Here is a 16,532-nt window from a genome sequence, read left to right as displayed (position 1 = left end):
CTGTGGCTAGAAAACATTGGGTACCTCTGTTGTAATGGAAGAATTGTACGAACCAATCCCTGTGTATTGCTTTCTCTCATGAGTGCTTTTGGTCTCCCATCATAGCTAATCTTAAAAAACAGAAGAGTTTGTGAAGGAAGGTGCTGCAAGGAAAGAAGGAGGTGAAATAAACTTGGAAGGAGTGGTGCTTATTTGTGAGGGTTCATTTTGGTGTTGAAATGGATGCCTGCAGGATGTATGGAGCCCCAAAATTAAACTTATGAGGGTTCAAGGCTGTATTACACAGGGAGGTATTGTGCAGGAAGTATTGTGCATGTTTGCTTCCCAAAACTCTCCAGAAACCTTACGGAAGAGAAAGCAAGCGGCATCAAATACAAGACTTGGAGAATAAATTCCAGGATCATTGTTGCATATTGCATAGTACGTAGTACGGTAACCTGTACTTGAGGGGCTGTCACAAAGAAGAGAGGATTGACTTATTCTCTGGGGCAGCAGAGGGCAGGACTAGAAGTAAATGATGGAGATCCAACTTAAAAGTAAGAAGAATTTTTTTTACAGTGAGAGCTGGAGTTGTAGATACTCCATCACTGGATGTTTTCAAGAATAGACTGGATAGCTGGGCTAGTATAAGTCACCTGCCTTGTTGGACTTTGAGGTTGCTTCCACCTGTAGGATTCTAGATGACTGGGAAACAGTATAGATACAGTAATCTTGACTGTAAATATATCCTTAAGTTGATCAAAGAATGTGATAAAATAAAAAATAAAAAAATACCCTAATTTAAAATAATCCAAAATAAATTCTGGCTGTTTCTCAGTGCAAAGAGAAGTAAATAAATATTTAATCCTTAGGATGATTTCTGATTCTGCTTTTGGCAGCAGATCTCAGTGACTGAATTAAGAGATCACCTATAAGCTATTTGTATCGGTGAGCTCTGATATTCGTGGCAATAAGCACATTCTTCTAATGTATTAACTTTACTGCAGTGCTTAATCTGCATCATGCACTATAATTCCACAAATTGCAACTTAAAGTTTATGAATGAGCTTATTAGCAGCAGATGCACATACACACATATGAAGCGAAGCATTGCTGATCACCGTGTGCCAGTTAATTGTGCCACTTTTCTTCTTTTACAGGAGCCAAGATGCAAAGATTCAAATGAGTATTTTGATACTGAATACGAAAGCCTTTCTACGGACCTTTTTGCTCCTTCCCATTTCTCTGGTTCTCTGTGGTCCCCGAGCTCTGGCCAGATTTTGCCCCAAAGAAGTGAATCAGCTAATGCAATCAGCAGTGACTTCCTAAGGCAAAATATTTATGAAAACTTCATGCGAGAGCTTGACCTGAGCAGAACCAACATTGAGAACACAGACTCTTCTATGGAAACCGAGGACTCCAGCAGTGAGTCACTCAGCTCCTTGGAGCACTTGGATCTGCTGTATGAGAAGGAACAAGGAGTCATTCGTAAAGCTGGGTGGCTTTTCTTCAGGCCTCTGGTGACCCTACACAAAGAGAAAAAACTTGAGCGAATAACCCGGAAGAAATGGAAACAATATTGGGTAACATTAAAAGGTCAGCCACAGCCATATTTACTCTTTTGCAATTCATTTCTAATATATTTCAGCCTCTGTTGCAAATATCCTTTGATCACGTTAACAGGCTTTATCCCATACTCAATTCAACGGATTGAAGTATAAATACTCTTGTGATTGCAAAAATGGCTGAATTATTTCCAACCCCATGAAAGGGGTTTTCCACATAAGGACAAGTTTCTGTCTTTTCACCATTGATCTCTTTTTGTAGCTGAATTGATTGATTTCCTGCTCAGCTGTAAGGCAACAGAGAGAGAGAGAGAGAGAAAATCAGTTTTTCAGTATTCATCCTAAAACTGCAAGATGGAGTTTTTCATCCTGAGTTGTCCCCACTTGTCACCCTTGCATAGCTCTTGCCATTCACTTTTAATTGGTACAAAAAAAAACAAAGGCAGTTAGGCAGAGCCAAGGATGAGACCACATTGATCATTCATGGACCGGATGCCAATTTTTATGCTCTCCTCTTTGGTCACTTAGAGGGAGTACTGATTGATTCATGAGCCCTAAGCACTGTCAGGAGCGTAGTGATTACATTCCTTATGTGCCATGAAAATGTTTTTAGGGAATTCAGAAGTACAGACAGATCTGAATCCTCTACCTTCTAAAAGCCACTAGTGGAGTGGTTCCACTCTGTTTGGATGACCCTACTAGGGAAAAAAAAGCCAATTATGTCCCCTCCTCTTTATGTCCAATATTTAGAAGTATCTCTGCCAGTTGTCCATCAGTTCAATAGTGTTATGGTTCACTGGCAGCCTGTGCAGACGGCAGTGGAATCGGACAGTGGGGAAGAAAGGGGATCAGTCCAGGAGTCCGGAGAGGACTCAGATGAGGGTCCTGCATCTGATGCAGAGATGGGGCCAGGACCATCTGGGAGTGGGGTGCTCCCTCCGGAGCCTTTGGAGTCTGGCAGCAGTGAGGCAGAGGATCCAGGGGACCCGGTTCACAGTGTGCGTGTGCACAGAGCTCCTTGAAGGCGAGAGCAGCTGAAACAAAAGGGGCAACTCGGGAGTAAGGCTGGGAGGTGATTGCCCCTCCCATCAGGTATAAAGAACAGGCAAAGATGACAAAACCTTTTCAGGAAGCAAAGTCGTTCGTTTGGTTCAGATTCATTCTTGAAGCTCTTCGTATTTCGGTTGGTGTTTTTTTCTAGTTCATTTGACATTTCTGTTATTGGCGGGACTTCACAGGGAAGAAAGGTGGGTGCTTATCTCGAGGAACTGTTTGAGATTCATTAATGGATGGGAATGAAAATAATTCCCAGCGTTGCAATAAAACAACACTTGTTTTTAAAATAAGCGTGTGTGTAATTACGGTCTCAGAAGCCTTGGTCAGAACAAATAGGAAGGAAGAAAAGAGACTTACTTTCCAGTAAATGTAATATTAGTGAAAAATACTGAAAAATTAGAGCACTATACAAGTCATGACTAATCAAGACTCATTGCAGTGTCCATGAATGGCATGAAGGGGGTATAAGACAATGATGAAGTTAGGATTGTGTTGCTGACATAACTCCAGTATTTCCCAAGACAGCCATGTGCAGTTTGGGAGCCATGATGGCGCAGTGGTTAGAGTGCAGAACTGCAGGCTACTTCGGCTGACTGCAAGCAACCAGCAGGGTAGTTTGATTCTCACCGTTTCAAGGTTGACTCAGCCTTCCATCCTTCCAAGGTTGATAAAATGAGGACCCAGATTGTTGGGCGCAATATGCTGACTCTGTAAACTGCTTAGAGAGGATGTAAAGCACTGCGAAGAGGTATATAAGTCTAAGTGCTATTGCTATCTGCTTCCATATAGTAAGGGCCTTTAGATAATAAAAGCTTCCTTCCTTGTTTAAAGTTAAGTTGGCTGGTTGGCTTCAAAGTTATCCATTCTGACTCAAAAGCCTCATTTTTAGTTCATATGTGTAATGAATAAGCTGGTAATAATAAAGTAGCATTAAAAAAAAGATGCTTTGTGTATATTTGGTATATCCTATTGCAGCATCTGCTTCAAGGCTGGGATAAATTGGAAAAGGAATATGTTTGGGCAAGATTTGCTTACGTTGAAACATTTAATCTATATATATTCTGCTATATTATGCATCTCTTCAGTATGGGATGTAGAGGCTTAATAGTCAGCCAGATCTATTGACAATTGGTAGAAATGAAAGAAACAATAACTGTATTTTTCTGACTCCTTATTGAATTTTATAGTGCAAGAATAGATCAGATTGGTTTTTGGGAAATTTCAGCATATTTCTACAAATGCTTGCCACACAGGAGTCTTCTTATGTCTTATTTTATAGCTTAGATGAGCCTCAATATGAAATACGTGCACCTGAAATCTTTATTAAGAATCACAGTTTCCCTGATAATGCCAATCCTTGTACAAGGCTTATGATACTTCCTACTACTAAAACATGTCAACTTCATGGAATGAGCTATCAAATTTCTGGAAATGTTAAAAGCAGGGTTTTTGTTTTTTTCCCAAATTAACATAAAGTCCAAAATTTTACAGAAATTGAAAAAACCCTATTACATGTATAAGTTATTTCACTACTTAAATGTTGCATGTGCCGTTTGATTTGGCATTTGATGAAAAAATAAACTTGTATAACATTCAAGTTTATTTCATTTAGTTGTAAATATTACTGAAGGTTATTTTATCAATTGTAAACTAAAATTATAATTTTAGGGATAATTATTGTATACTTACAAGAACTTCACAATTCGATGCATAAAATATTTAATTAGTCTGATTTTCTGAATCTGAAGTACAGTGACACTATAATCTTCAGTATCCATTTCTTGTGTTTCTTAAAATCATATCATTTCCATGCTTCTGCAAACTATAATAAGATAAGCTTTTTTTACTCTTTACATGTCTCTGTGTGCAATGTCAAGCCCTTGTGACCAAGCACCAGTGAATTAGTGTATCGATGATGTAAAAGTGGCTGATTTATTGAATATGTGTGGTATATAGTACACAAGCTTCATGCTATTCTTAAAAAGTGTATGCTATAGAGTTCTTCTTGTGTTTTCTTGACCAGTACTTAATTTATCAATGCTTAGAAAGATTGCAAACATCTGGCCAGCTGTCAAAGTAAATTTATTGATGTTCTGAGGCTTCTGTAGGTTTAAAGCACTACCAAGATTATTCCTTTAACATGGAAGAGTGTGGCTTTTTTTTTTTTTTTAACATCGGTGCTGCTTAATTATTTTATCTGAGCAAGGGATTACATTCCAGGCATGTTCTGATTGTAGTCAGTATGTTATAACCTGACCTTTGGGGAATCAACCTCAGAAAGGTCATTTGTATCTCATCTGTGAATGAACCATTTCTGGTATTTCTCCTTAAACAAAACATAGCTGTTCAATTCTCAACTCTCACATCAAATGGCAAAAAATAAATCAAGCTGATTGATTGCTTCCATGTTTCTCTTTTTACTGGAGAGTTATTCTACATTAATTTTTGTATTAATTGATACAAAATTAAATCTGTATTTCACAGGATGTTGGTATAATTCAGCACTTCTTTTTATTTTATGAAGGATGCACTCTACTGTTTTATGAGACTTATGGGAAGAATTCCATGGATCAAAATAATTCACCCAAATATGCTCTGTTTGGAGAAGACTGCATAGTGCAATCTTGCCCAGAACACCCCAAAAAAGAGAATGTCTTTTGCCTCAGCAATTCTTTTGGAGATGTCTACTTATTCCAGGTAGTCTTCTACTATATAATATATTTGTTCACTATCAAAGTATTAAGGTCCACAATATTGAACTTATGTACTATTTATCTGCCTTTCTATCTGTCCATCAGATTTTGTCCCACTACCAATTGGTTGACACCTGGTGGGTTATAGTCAGTAATTTGTAATGAGATATTTATTGTATAATCATTCAAAATTATGTAATCAAAAATTAAAATCACAGGGTAGGATCAAAAGATAAAGCTCTTACAAGAACAAGCCAGAGGAAATAGATATTTAACACCAAATAGACTTGGCTAATGAACTGGTAGCTTTCCATTCAAATTTCTAGTCCATTCTTTTCCAACCTAAGCAGCTATTAAATCTGAGGATTTTTTGCTCTAATCTTTGTCACAAAACTCTGGGCAGGCTGAGAAATTCTGGGAGTTGGTCACATAAGAATTAAGAGAATGACGTTGGTTACCTTGTAAAGAAAGTTATCATTAAATAATTCTTATGTGATCTAACGCTATTAATTTGAACCAAATTCATTAATTGTGCATAATTATGTATATAAAAAGCAACTTACTTTTGGTTTATTTCTTTTGGAGAATATATATGTGTTATATAGGAAAGGTAGCCCTTCAATGGGTGTAAATAAGAAGAAATAATGTATTTTTGAAATTATGGTTCTATTCATGTTTGTTACATATACAAATTAGGTTCATAGTAGTCCTATGCATTGATAGCTTGTTTTTGAAACTCAACAACATCAAAGAAGCCCAACATTGTGTTAATTGATAATTACACCTATCTAACTCAATTAAATTCTAGATTGGATTCATCCCTAAAAATAAATTTATTTTTGAGATTAAATATAGAGGTAAGTTTGAATATAGGTATTAGACACACATCAAATGTTACAGAAATCCATTCAGTGATTTTAAAGCTGTACTTCTTTACATCCTGGTTTGATGAGTGTATTTTGAGATAGAACATAATGATATTTTCAGAAAATTGAGAATCTGCAATGGCAGGATTTGTAATTGGCATAAAAGGTGGTGAAAACAAACACTATAGTTATAATATTACTTTTGAATGTAGTAGAAAAGGTGTTTTTTTACATCCTCTGTAGGAAAATTATTATAGTATTATAGTATTTTTTTTACTATAGTGGTCTACTATTTTCATTTAATTTTATGTATTACCAGTAAAAATGCATTGTCTGGAAATAAGAGTGCCACTTAAAGTATCATGGTTGTGTTAATTCAATCTGTGTTTCTTGTACTTGGCAAGACAACATGTCTTCTGATATTGATACTTCAGTTTTCTTTGTTTCACAGATGGGCTGCTGGGATAGAAGTTCCAAATGAAGGCTACCTCAGACTTAAAAGAAATCAGTTAAAATCAATAGGAAGTTAATTAAGTTAGTATAAGGCAGGCATAATGACAGGAAGAAAACAGGTTGACTGGATTGCAATGTTTCTAAATGTTGTAATGAATGCATTTTTCTGTATAATCAACTTTATGCAGCTCCTGCATTTTCCTACACAAAAGGCATTTTAGCCTCTTAATACATTACAAAGAAATTTAGGAGATGGCATAAACTGCTATTAGACAATCACTGAAGTTTTCTTCCTGCTTCTTCATTTGTAACAATTTTCAGTGCAATTTCCATTCAATTGTATTTTTTTGAAATTAAGCTAATGATAGGTTATGTAATTGCCATCCTTGCAGTCAAGCATCCTGTGATGAATTTAATCTTTTATACAAAGTTCTTTCTTTTTAGATAAAGCCTAAGAATTACTAGCAATGACAACTCCCAGTTTTTCAAGACACTATTAGTATAGAAGAAGCCTTTCATTCGTTTGAGGGGGAAAATTGCGTGCTGTCATCATGGAATTGATATCACACTGTTTTTCATTGGTTGCGAAACTTGGTAAGTTGTATTTTAGCATTCTGTTTATAATGTTTGATTTTTTTTACTCATTTTTTAGGCTACAAGCCAGACTGACCTTGAAAACTGGGTTACTGCAATACATTCTGCTTCTGCTTCTCTCTTGGCAAAAAAACTTGGGAAGGAAGATACAGTCAGATTGCTGAAAAATCAGACTAAAGCCCTTAACCAGAAGATTGACATGGATAGCAAGATGAAAAAGATGGCTGAGCTCCAACTCTTGATTGTTAGCGATCCTAAAAACAGGAAAGCAATAGAAAACCAGGTACTGTGAAGTTGATTAGCCTTCTGCACATTTATCATTGCAAAATATCTCTTCTTTAAGCATGCCATTTGTAAATATTTTTAGGTTAGAAAGCAAGCGTTTTGAAGACAATATGTTGCAGATGAGAAAATCACTGTCGCGGTAGAATTGACTGAGCATATTTTTAAGGAAGCTATCATGGGTAACTGTTCTTGGCACTCACTGCTTGCACATGTGGAAGTAGTTATTTCTGTACAATTCTGAAATAGATACATGAAAATATTCACATCCTCCTGTGTAAATTGGAAGAATCAACACAAAACAATCCTGCTGCTATCTGAACTATTGTCACTAGACATATAACACCCTCTGCTCCAAAGTCTTCCTGAAAACGTTCTGTCTTCATAGCTTTCCTAAATTGTAGCTGGGAAGGGGGCATTTTAACAGCAAAGATTGGGAAGGTCTGTGGGCTACTCCCAACTTTCTGGAGGGTCCCCAGCATGTTCCCTTGACCTGTATATATTTCACCTGGAGCAGATATTCCTGAAGTTACTGAAGCCCTTTATAGGAAATAACTAGCATTTGATTTAGGGCTAGATCCTGAGTGGTAAATCCTATGAAGTAACCACAATATTTGTGTATTTCTGCTACATTGGCTTGCACCAGTCAGCAAGCATCTGATTACATTTTGCATCTTTGTAGCATCCCAATTCTCTTTAACGGCAGCTTCATGTCAAGGAAATTGTGGTGATCCAAACACGAGATGACCAAGACATGAGTTCCACTTCCTAAAGCATCTTGGTTCAGGAAAGGCTGCAACTAGCATATCAGCTGAGGCTGAGTAACATCAGTCGTATCTGACAGAGGAGTGCCATGTTTAGGAGAATCCCAGGTTACTCATCTGACCTTCTGAAATCTTCGGACCATCCAGAGCTAAAGATGAACCTAGAGGGCTTCTGCAAAAGAGCAACACCATCTTACTGTGAATCACTGTAAGCCTGTTCTGTCCCTCACAGTTTCCAGGCACCAGGCCAAAATTTTCATGAATCTCTGGTTTGCTGTGGAGTGAAGATGCGTAGCTGGAAACCATCAATCTTCCAGAGTGGGTAGATATTAAAATAGTGGGGGAAAGGGTCAGGTTCTGAGACATCTCACATTGGGTTGGCTAAGGGTTCAATCTGTTTTCTCCTACTAACAGTAATTGGAATTGCTGGCTCGGAAAGAAACGTTGCTGTAAAACAGTGTCTCCGATCCACAGCCCACTGAAGAAAGTTTCTAGAGAATCCCTAAAACTATTGGAAATTTAATAGAGGAGACGGCAAATCACCTTAGGCTAAATTTAAATAGAAATGCCACACATATTGTACAATAAACATAAAAAATAATTGTTTTAACCAACTGTCTATTTTGGCAATATTACTAAGGATGCCTTACAACAAGGTTGTTATACTTGTGTTTCCCAGCAACAGGTATTAAGAAACATAATCTCATCTTTGATGTCAGATTACAGATCTTAATAGTGTTATCTTCTATCGTTTGCCTAAGTTTCTTTCCAGCTGTTTAAGTTGGCAGACATTCTACAGTTTAATGATGCATTAAATTCAACAGCAGGTGAAAGCTGTCATTGAGGATTTATTTTGAAATCCTTTAGGCTAAAATGTTTTGTTTTTTTTTTAATTTTAAAATACTTCAGTATGCTATTAAGAAACAAGTAAAACATACCATTTTAGCCAGTAGATTTAAATACATATGCACATTCTCACATTCACTCTTTTATAGTACTGATGGCTCAGCTAGAAAAGCTTACGATAAGGTCATTCTTTTATAATCTCATTTTGAAATATATATATATATATATTAGTTGAGACACACATTATCATAGTTTATACCTGTAGTCTCTTTATTCAGGAGCTCTGTTCCTGAGTGTGAATAAAAGTGCTTACTTTTTGCCATATATAATGATATTGTGCCATAAGATTGCCTTTGACATACGATGCTTAGACAGAGAGCACAGCACTACTCTCAGGTCAAAAACATAATCACTGTCTTTTTTTCATATTTATAATGGCACTTGGTTAAGCAGATAAGAGCTTTTTAATTTCATTGTACATTTGTCAAATGTGATGAGAAACTGAACTGCTCATTGAGTCATTGGGGCAGATTTTTCTTGATTTCCAGAAGGAAGTTCTGCTTAAGCTGCCTGAATCAGATGCTTCTACATAAGGATCTTCTTATGGACATTCCATGTGGGTGTGCCCATGCACCTTCAAATCAGTCTTTTGATGAAACGTTGAGCTTCGAGGCTGCTTTGCCACATCTTTTGATGAGTTTTGAGCTTTCACCCGGAAAAGCTCACGGCAGCATTCTGAGCTTTCACCGAAATGGTTTTCCATGAAAAAGATGGCTGCCCAGCAAAGAGCGCCCGGTAGGAGTTGTTCCGCGCGAAGACCGGTGGTTGGACCCTGTTCTACGGAATTCCTGTGGGTGTGCCCGCACCTTCAAATCAGTCTTGATTCTTCGAGGCTGCTTTGTCACATCTGGATTCTCAGAAATGTTTTGCCATTGTCTGGGGCAAGAGAGAGAAAGTCTGGCCAAAGGTTGCCCATCTGGATCATGCTTGATACAGGATTAGAATTCAGTCTTCTGGTTTCCAGCCTAATATTTTAACCACTGAACCAAATTGGCTCTCCTCCAATTTACCTTCCTCATTTCTGAAATCTTATGGGGTGTTCCAACCTCCCTTTGCTTGCCCTTTGCTGCTTGCTTTCATGTCCACTAGTCAAAGGAGGCTTTAAAGGAGCGGCTAGCATGTTGGCAAGAACATTCCTGGTGTTTTTCTAATTTTGGTGATTGAGAATATACACACTCATTATTTCACATTAGGTTTGGATGTAAGAAAATATTGCAATAAGGTCTGGGACTGCAGTCTGAAAACTTGCACACTAGGGAGTAAACCTCACTGAACACAGCAAGTCTTATTTCTGAATCAGTATCCATAACAGAGTAAGTAACTTCAATTTTGGCTGAGAAGCTGAAGGCTGTATGGGATATGATGGAGATGACTCCAGAGCAATAACAGTTAGAATTTTTATTGCTTTTTTTCATATAGGTGTGGGTTAATATAATAAATATTCCCCAATTCCCCTATAATAAATGTTAATGGTATGGTCTTGTGGGCACTGAATACTGCCTGTGATTTTTTTTTACCTCATGCGTGTCTCTCTTTTTAATGTGAACTTCGCTAAAGAAAAAAAGTGTTTTTTCAAAACAGTTACACAACAGATTTTCAAGTTGAAGACACTTTGTAGGTTCTTTAAAATCCCAATTCTGTTTGTTATCAGATATATCTCCTATACATGTTCATTGGCTTGGTTAAGCAGTATTTACAACATTCTAGAACCTATTATTTTCTTTCTTGGACTTAGTTGTATATATAATTGTGAGGTTATATGGAATGCTTGTGCTGCATACTTCTATGATTTGAATGTTATTGAATGGGTAGATTGCAATCTTACGATCTTTCCTGCATGATCCTGAAATAAAGATCATTTCAAAAAGGAATTCAGTTTTAAATAAGAGAAAAATCTTAACAGAGGGCAATTTTAAAGGCATCTAATAAATGCATTCTAATAAATGCTTCTTGTACCAATAGTTTCATGCTGCAGTCCAGAGATACTTAAACAGCACAGTTTTCAGAAGACAGTGCAGATTTACAAAGGCTTTCTGAAGAAAGTGCAGTCTTCAGAAAACTATTGTCTTCATAAAGCTGTGCTGTCTTTTTACAGCTGTGCTTTCTTTCTGAAGAGAGCACCACTTTCTCCCTCGAGCCGCTCGGAGCATCCAGAGACTGGGATGTGCTTCTGAGTCCTCTTCTTGCAGGCTGAGCTTTAGATGAGGAAACGCTCCGCCCCTCACGTGGTATTGCGCAGCGTCTCCCCAGTCTTTTGCTCAGCCTCGAAGAGTCAGGCTGTGTTTTCAGAGAGCTCCTTGGCTGATCGCACATTTCTTGCCTATTTCTTGCCTATTCCAACTCTCGTCTTCATAAGGTTTGCCTTTCCTTCCTCCTCCTGCGCAAAGGGTCTGGACTTAAGGGAAAAATTTCCCCGTCCCTGGGGCGGCTGCGGGCTCGCAGCGCGATAGCGCGACCCCCCACCCTTATCAGATCGCGTCGCTGCCTCCGCGTTGCCTTGTGGCACGCATTTCTTTTATTGCTGGATTCCCCCCACCCTAAACGCCGATCGGGAGGGTCATCGCCCTAGGGCCCTAGGAGCTGAGCTGACCAGCAAAGCCCTCCTTTTCCGTCCCGGGCGTCCCGACGGTTCAGCTTGCGGCCGCCATTTTGGCTCCGCATCGTGGTCGGGCGCCATTTTCAAATACTTTAGCTGCGGTGAATTGGAGCTCCAGGCCTTGGGTTAAAGCTTAGCTGCCCATCTCTTCCACCTGGCCCGCTCTTTTATTACTTGTTGGCCTCCCGCAGCCCGTTTGAAGGCGAAGTTGCAGCCCCCTCCGGTTTTATTTTTCTTGTCTGGAGGCCTGCTGCCAGAGGCCCTTTCTTCTACCATAGGCCTCAGGCGTTTATTTGACTGATCCGGCCTGTACAGAGATATACGAAGTCCTCCTGTTCGGTTATTGTTTAAAAATAAATAAATAAATAAATAAATAAATAAATAAATAAATAAATAAATAAATAAATAAAAAAAAAAAAAATAAATATATATATATATATATATATATATATAATAATAATAATAATTTTTGTTTTGTATAATAATATTTTTCGTAGATATATAAATATATACGAATAACCTGTATATACTTTTGGCACAAATAACCTAATAAATATTAAAAAAAAAAAAAACAATCAAAAGGAAAAGAAGAATTACAAATTAGAGTATCTATTTTTCTGTACATACTATATTTCTTAGGTACCTTACTGTTATCTCTGTACTTAAAAAATTCCAAAAGGGGGAGGGGCCAGCTTCACCTTCACCCGGCCTCATCCAGGCCTGCTCTGGGCGAGCCAACCGCCTTGCTAGTATTTGTTATCTATCATGGCAGACGACAATCCTCTCTAAACGTCCTTCTTTGAAGGCTAAGGCAAAGTCCCACTACTTGCGCAGGCAGGACAAGGAACCTAAGGGCTCTAGACAGGACAAGGAACCTTCAGTTTTCTTTGTTTCACAGATGGGCTGCTGGGATAGAAGTTCCAAATGAAGGCTACCTCAGACTTAAAAGAAATCAGTTAAAATCAATAGGAAGTTAATTAAGTTAGTATAAGGCAGGCATAATGACAGGAAGAAAACAGGTTGACTGGATTGCAATGTTTCTAAATGTTGTAATGAATGCATTTTTCTGTATAATCAACTTTATGCAGCTCCTGCATTTTCCTACACAAAAGGCATTTTAGCCTCTTAATACATTACAAAGAAATTTAGGAGATGGCATAAACTGCTATTAGACAATCACTGAAGTTTTCTTCCTGCTTCTTCATTTGTAACAATTTTCAGTGCAATTTCCATTCAATTGTATTTTTTGAAATTAAGCTAATGATAGGTTATGTAATTGCCATCCTTGCAGTCAAGCATCCTGTGATGAATTTAATCTTTTATACAAAGTTCTTTCTTTTTAGATAAAGCCTAAGAATTACTAGCAATGACAACTCCCAGTTTTTCAAGACACTATTAGTATAGAAGAAGCCTTTCATTCGTTTGAGGGGAAAATTGCGTGCTGTCATCATGGAATTGATATCACACTGTTTTTCATTGGTTGCGAAACTTGGTAAGTTGTATTTTAGCATTCTGTTTATAATGTTTGATTTTTTTACTCATTTTTTAGGCTACAAGCCAGACTGACCTTGAAAACTGGGTTACTGCAATACATTCTGCTTCTGCTTCTCTCTTGGCAAAAAAACTCGGGAAGGAAGATACAGTCAGATTGCTGAAAAATCAGACTAAAGCCCTTAACCAGAAGATTGACATGGATAGCAAGATGAAAAAGATGGCTGAGCTCCAACTCTTGATTGTTAGCGATCCTAAAAAACAGGAAAGCAATAGAAAACCAGGTACTGTGAAGTTGATTAGCCTTCTGCACATTTATCATTGCAAAATATCTCTTCTTTAAGCATGCCATTTGTAAATATTTTTAGGTTAGAAAGCAAGCGTTTTGAAGACAATATGTTGCAGATGAGAAAATCACTGTCGCGGTAGAATTGACTGAGCATATTTTTAAGGAAGCTATCATGGGTAACTGTTCTTGGCACTCACTGCTTGCACATGTGGAAGTAGTTATTTCTGTACAATTCTGAAATAGATACATGAAAATATTCACATTCTCCTGTGTAAATTGGAAGAATCAACACAAAACAATCCTGCTGCTATCTGAACTATTGTCATTAGACATATAACACCCTCTGCTCCAAAGTCTTCCTGAAAACGTTCTGTCTTCATAGCTTTCCTAAATTGTAGCTGGGAAGGGGGCATTTTAACAGCAAAGATTGGGAAGGTCTGTGGGCTACTCCCAACTTTCTGGAGGGTCCCCAGCATGTTCCCTTGACCTGTATATATTTCACCTGGAGCAGATATTCCTGAAGTTACTGAAGCCCTTTATAGGAAATAACTAGCATTTGATTTAGGGCTAGATCCTGAGTGGTAAATCCTATGAAGTAACCACAATATTTGTGTATTTCTGCTACATTGGCTTGCACCAGTCAGCAAGCATCTGATTACATTTTGCATCTTTGTAGCATCCCAATTCTCTTTAACGGCAGCTTCATGTCAAGGAAATTGTGGTGATCCAAACACGAGATGACCAAGACATGAGTTCCACTTCCTAAAGCATCTTGGTTCAGGAAAGGCTGCAACTAGCATATCAGCTGAGGCTGAGTAACATCAGTCGTATCTGACAGAGGAGTGCCATGTTTAGGAGAATCCCAGGTTACTCATCTGACCTTCTGAAATCTTCGGACCATCCAGAGCTAAAGATGAACCTAGAGGGCTTCTGCAAAAGAGCAACACCATCTTACTGTGAATCACTGTAAGCCTGTTCTGTCCCTCACAGTTTCCAGGCACCAGGCCAAAATTTTCATGAATCTCCGGTTTGCTGTGGAGTGAAGATGCGTAGCTGGAAACCATCAATCTTACAGAGTGGGTAGATATTAAAATAGTGGGGGAAAGGGCCAGGTTCTGAGACATCTCACATTGGGTTGGCTAAGGGTTCAATCTGTTTTCTCCTACTAACAGTAATTGGAATTGCTGGCTCGGAAAGAAACGTTGCTGTAAAACAGTGTCTCTGATCCACAGCCCACTGAAGAAAGTTTCTAGAGAATCCCTAAAACTATTGGAAATTTAATAGAGGAGACGGCAAATCACCTTAGGCTAAATTTAAATAGAAATGCCACACATATTGTACAATAAACATAAAAAATAATTGTTTTAACCAACTGTCTGTTTTGGCAATATTACTAAGGATGCCTTACAACAAGGTTGTTATACTTGTGTTCCCCAGCAACAGGTATTAAGAAACATAATCTCATCTTTGATGTCAGATTACAGATCTTAATAGTGTTATCTTCTATCGTTTGCCAAAGTTTCTTTCCAGCTGTTTAAGTTGGCAGACATTCTACAGTTTAATGATGCATTAAATTCAACAGCAGGTGAAAGCTGTCATTGAGGATTTATTTTGAAATCCTTTAGGCTAAAATGTTTTTTTTTTTTAATTTTAAAATACTTCAGTATGCTATTAAGAAACAAGTAAAACATACCATTTTAGCCAGTAGATTTAAATACATATGCATATTCTCACATTCACTCTTTTATAGTACTGATGGCTCAGCTAGAAAAGCTTACGATAAGGTCATTCTTTTATAATCTCATTTTGAAATATATATATATTTTAGTTGAGACACACATTATCATAGTTTATACCTGTAGACTCTTTATTCAGGAGCTCTGTTCCTGAGTGTGAATAAAAGTGCTTACTTTTTGCCATATATAATGATATTGTGCCATAAGATTGCCTTTGACATACGATGCTTAGACAGAGAGCACAGCACAACTCTCAGGTCAAAAACATAATCACTGTCTTTTTTTCATATTTATAATGGCACCTGGTTAAGCAGATAAGAGCTTTTTAATTTCATTGCACATTTGTCAAATGTGATGAGAAACTGAACTGCTCATTGAGTCTCCAAGTCATTGGGGCAGATTTTTCTTGACTTCCAGAAGGAAGTTCTGCTTAAGCTGCCTGAATCCAGATGCTTCTACATAAGGATCTTCTTACGCAGTGATCCCCAACCTTTTGACGCGCGCCCGGTACCGGCATCAGCTGGGCGCCGCGCCCAGTACCGGCATCAGCTGGGCGCCGCCATCTTTTTGATGAAAATGTGCTTCCGGTGACCTCACGAAGCACGTTCATCAAAAAGATAGCGGCATGCGCTGAGCTTTTCGGGTAGAAATGGCTTTCTACCCGGAAAAGCTCACCGAAGCGCTGGCGCCGCCATCTTTTTGATGAAACGTGCTTCCGGTGAGCTTTCTACCCGGAAAAGCTCACCGAAGCGCTGGCGCCGCCATCTTTTTTGATGAAACGTGCTTCCGGTGAGCTTTCTACCCGGAAAAGCTCACGGAAGCGCTGGTGCCGCCATCTTTTTGATGAAAAGCGTGCTTCGGTGAGCTTTCTACCGGAAAAGCTCACCGGAAGCACTTTTTCATGAAAAAGATGGCGGCGCCCAGCAAGCCGCGGCCCGGTAGGAGTTGTTCCGCGGCCCGGTACGATCCGCGGACCGGTGGTTGGGGACCCTGTTCTTACGGACATTCCTGTGGGTGTGCCCATGCACCTTCAAATCAGTCTTGATTCTTCGAGGCTGCTTTGTCACATCGTTACAGTTTTCTTGGCAGCATTCTCAGAAATGGTTTGCCATTGTCTGGGGCAAAGAGAGAGAAAGACTGGCCAAAGGTTGCCCATCTGGATCATGCTTGATACAGGATTAGAATTCAGTCTTCTGGTTTCCAGCCTAATATTTTAACCACTGAACCAAATTGGCTATCCTCCAATTTACCTTCCTCATTTC

General features: G+C 38.5%; 1 protein-coding gene across 2 annotated transcripts in view; it reads left to right on the top strand.

Annotated features, from left to right (window-relative positions):
- Positions 1–16,532, top strand: part of TIAM2 (TIAM Rac1 associated GEF 2) — an 87,635-nt gene that overhangs the window by 3,982 nt on the left and 67,121 nt on the right. For both annotated transcript variants that reach the window (XM_026680316.2, XM_087969798.1), the window contains exons 3-5: positions 1,140–1,575; positions 5,125–5,297; positions 7,265–7,489. In XM_026680316.2, coding sequence (XP_026536101.2) covers positions 1,140–1,575; positions 5,125–5,297; positions 7,265–7,489 — 834 coding nt within the window. The remainder of the gene's footprint in view (positions 1–1,139; positions 1,576–5,124; positions 5,298–7,264; positions 7,490–16,532) is intronic.

Source organism: Notechis scutatus, chromosome 1 (assembly GCF_049901735.1).
Source record: "Notechis scutatus isolate UNSWTSFEM ecotype Mainland chromosome 1, rNotScu1.2, whole genome shotgun sequence".
Lineage (NCBI taxonomy): Eukaryota > Metazoa > Chordata > Lepidosauria > Squamata > Elapidae > Notechis > Notechis scutatus.
This window is presented reverse-complemented; position numbering and strand designations above follow the sequence as displayed.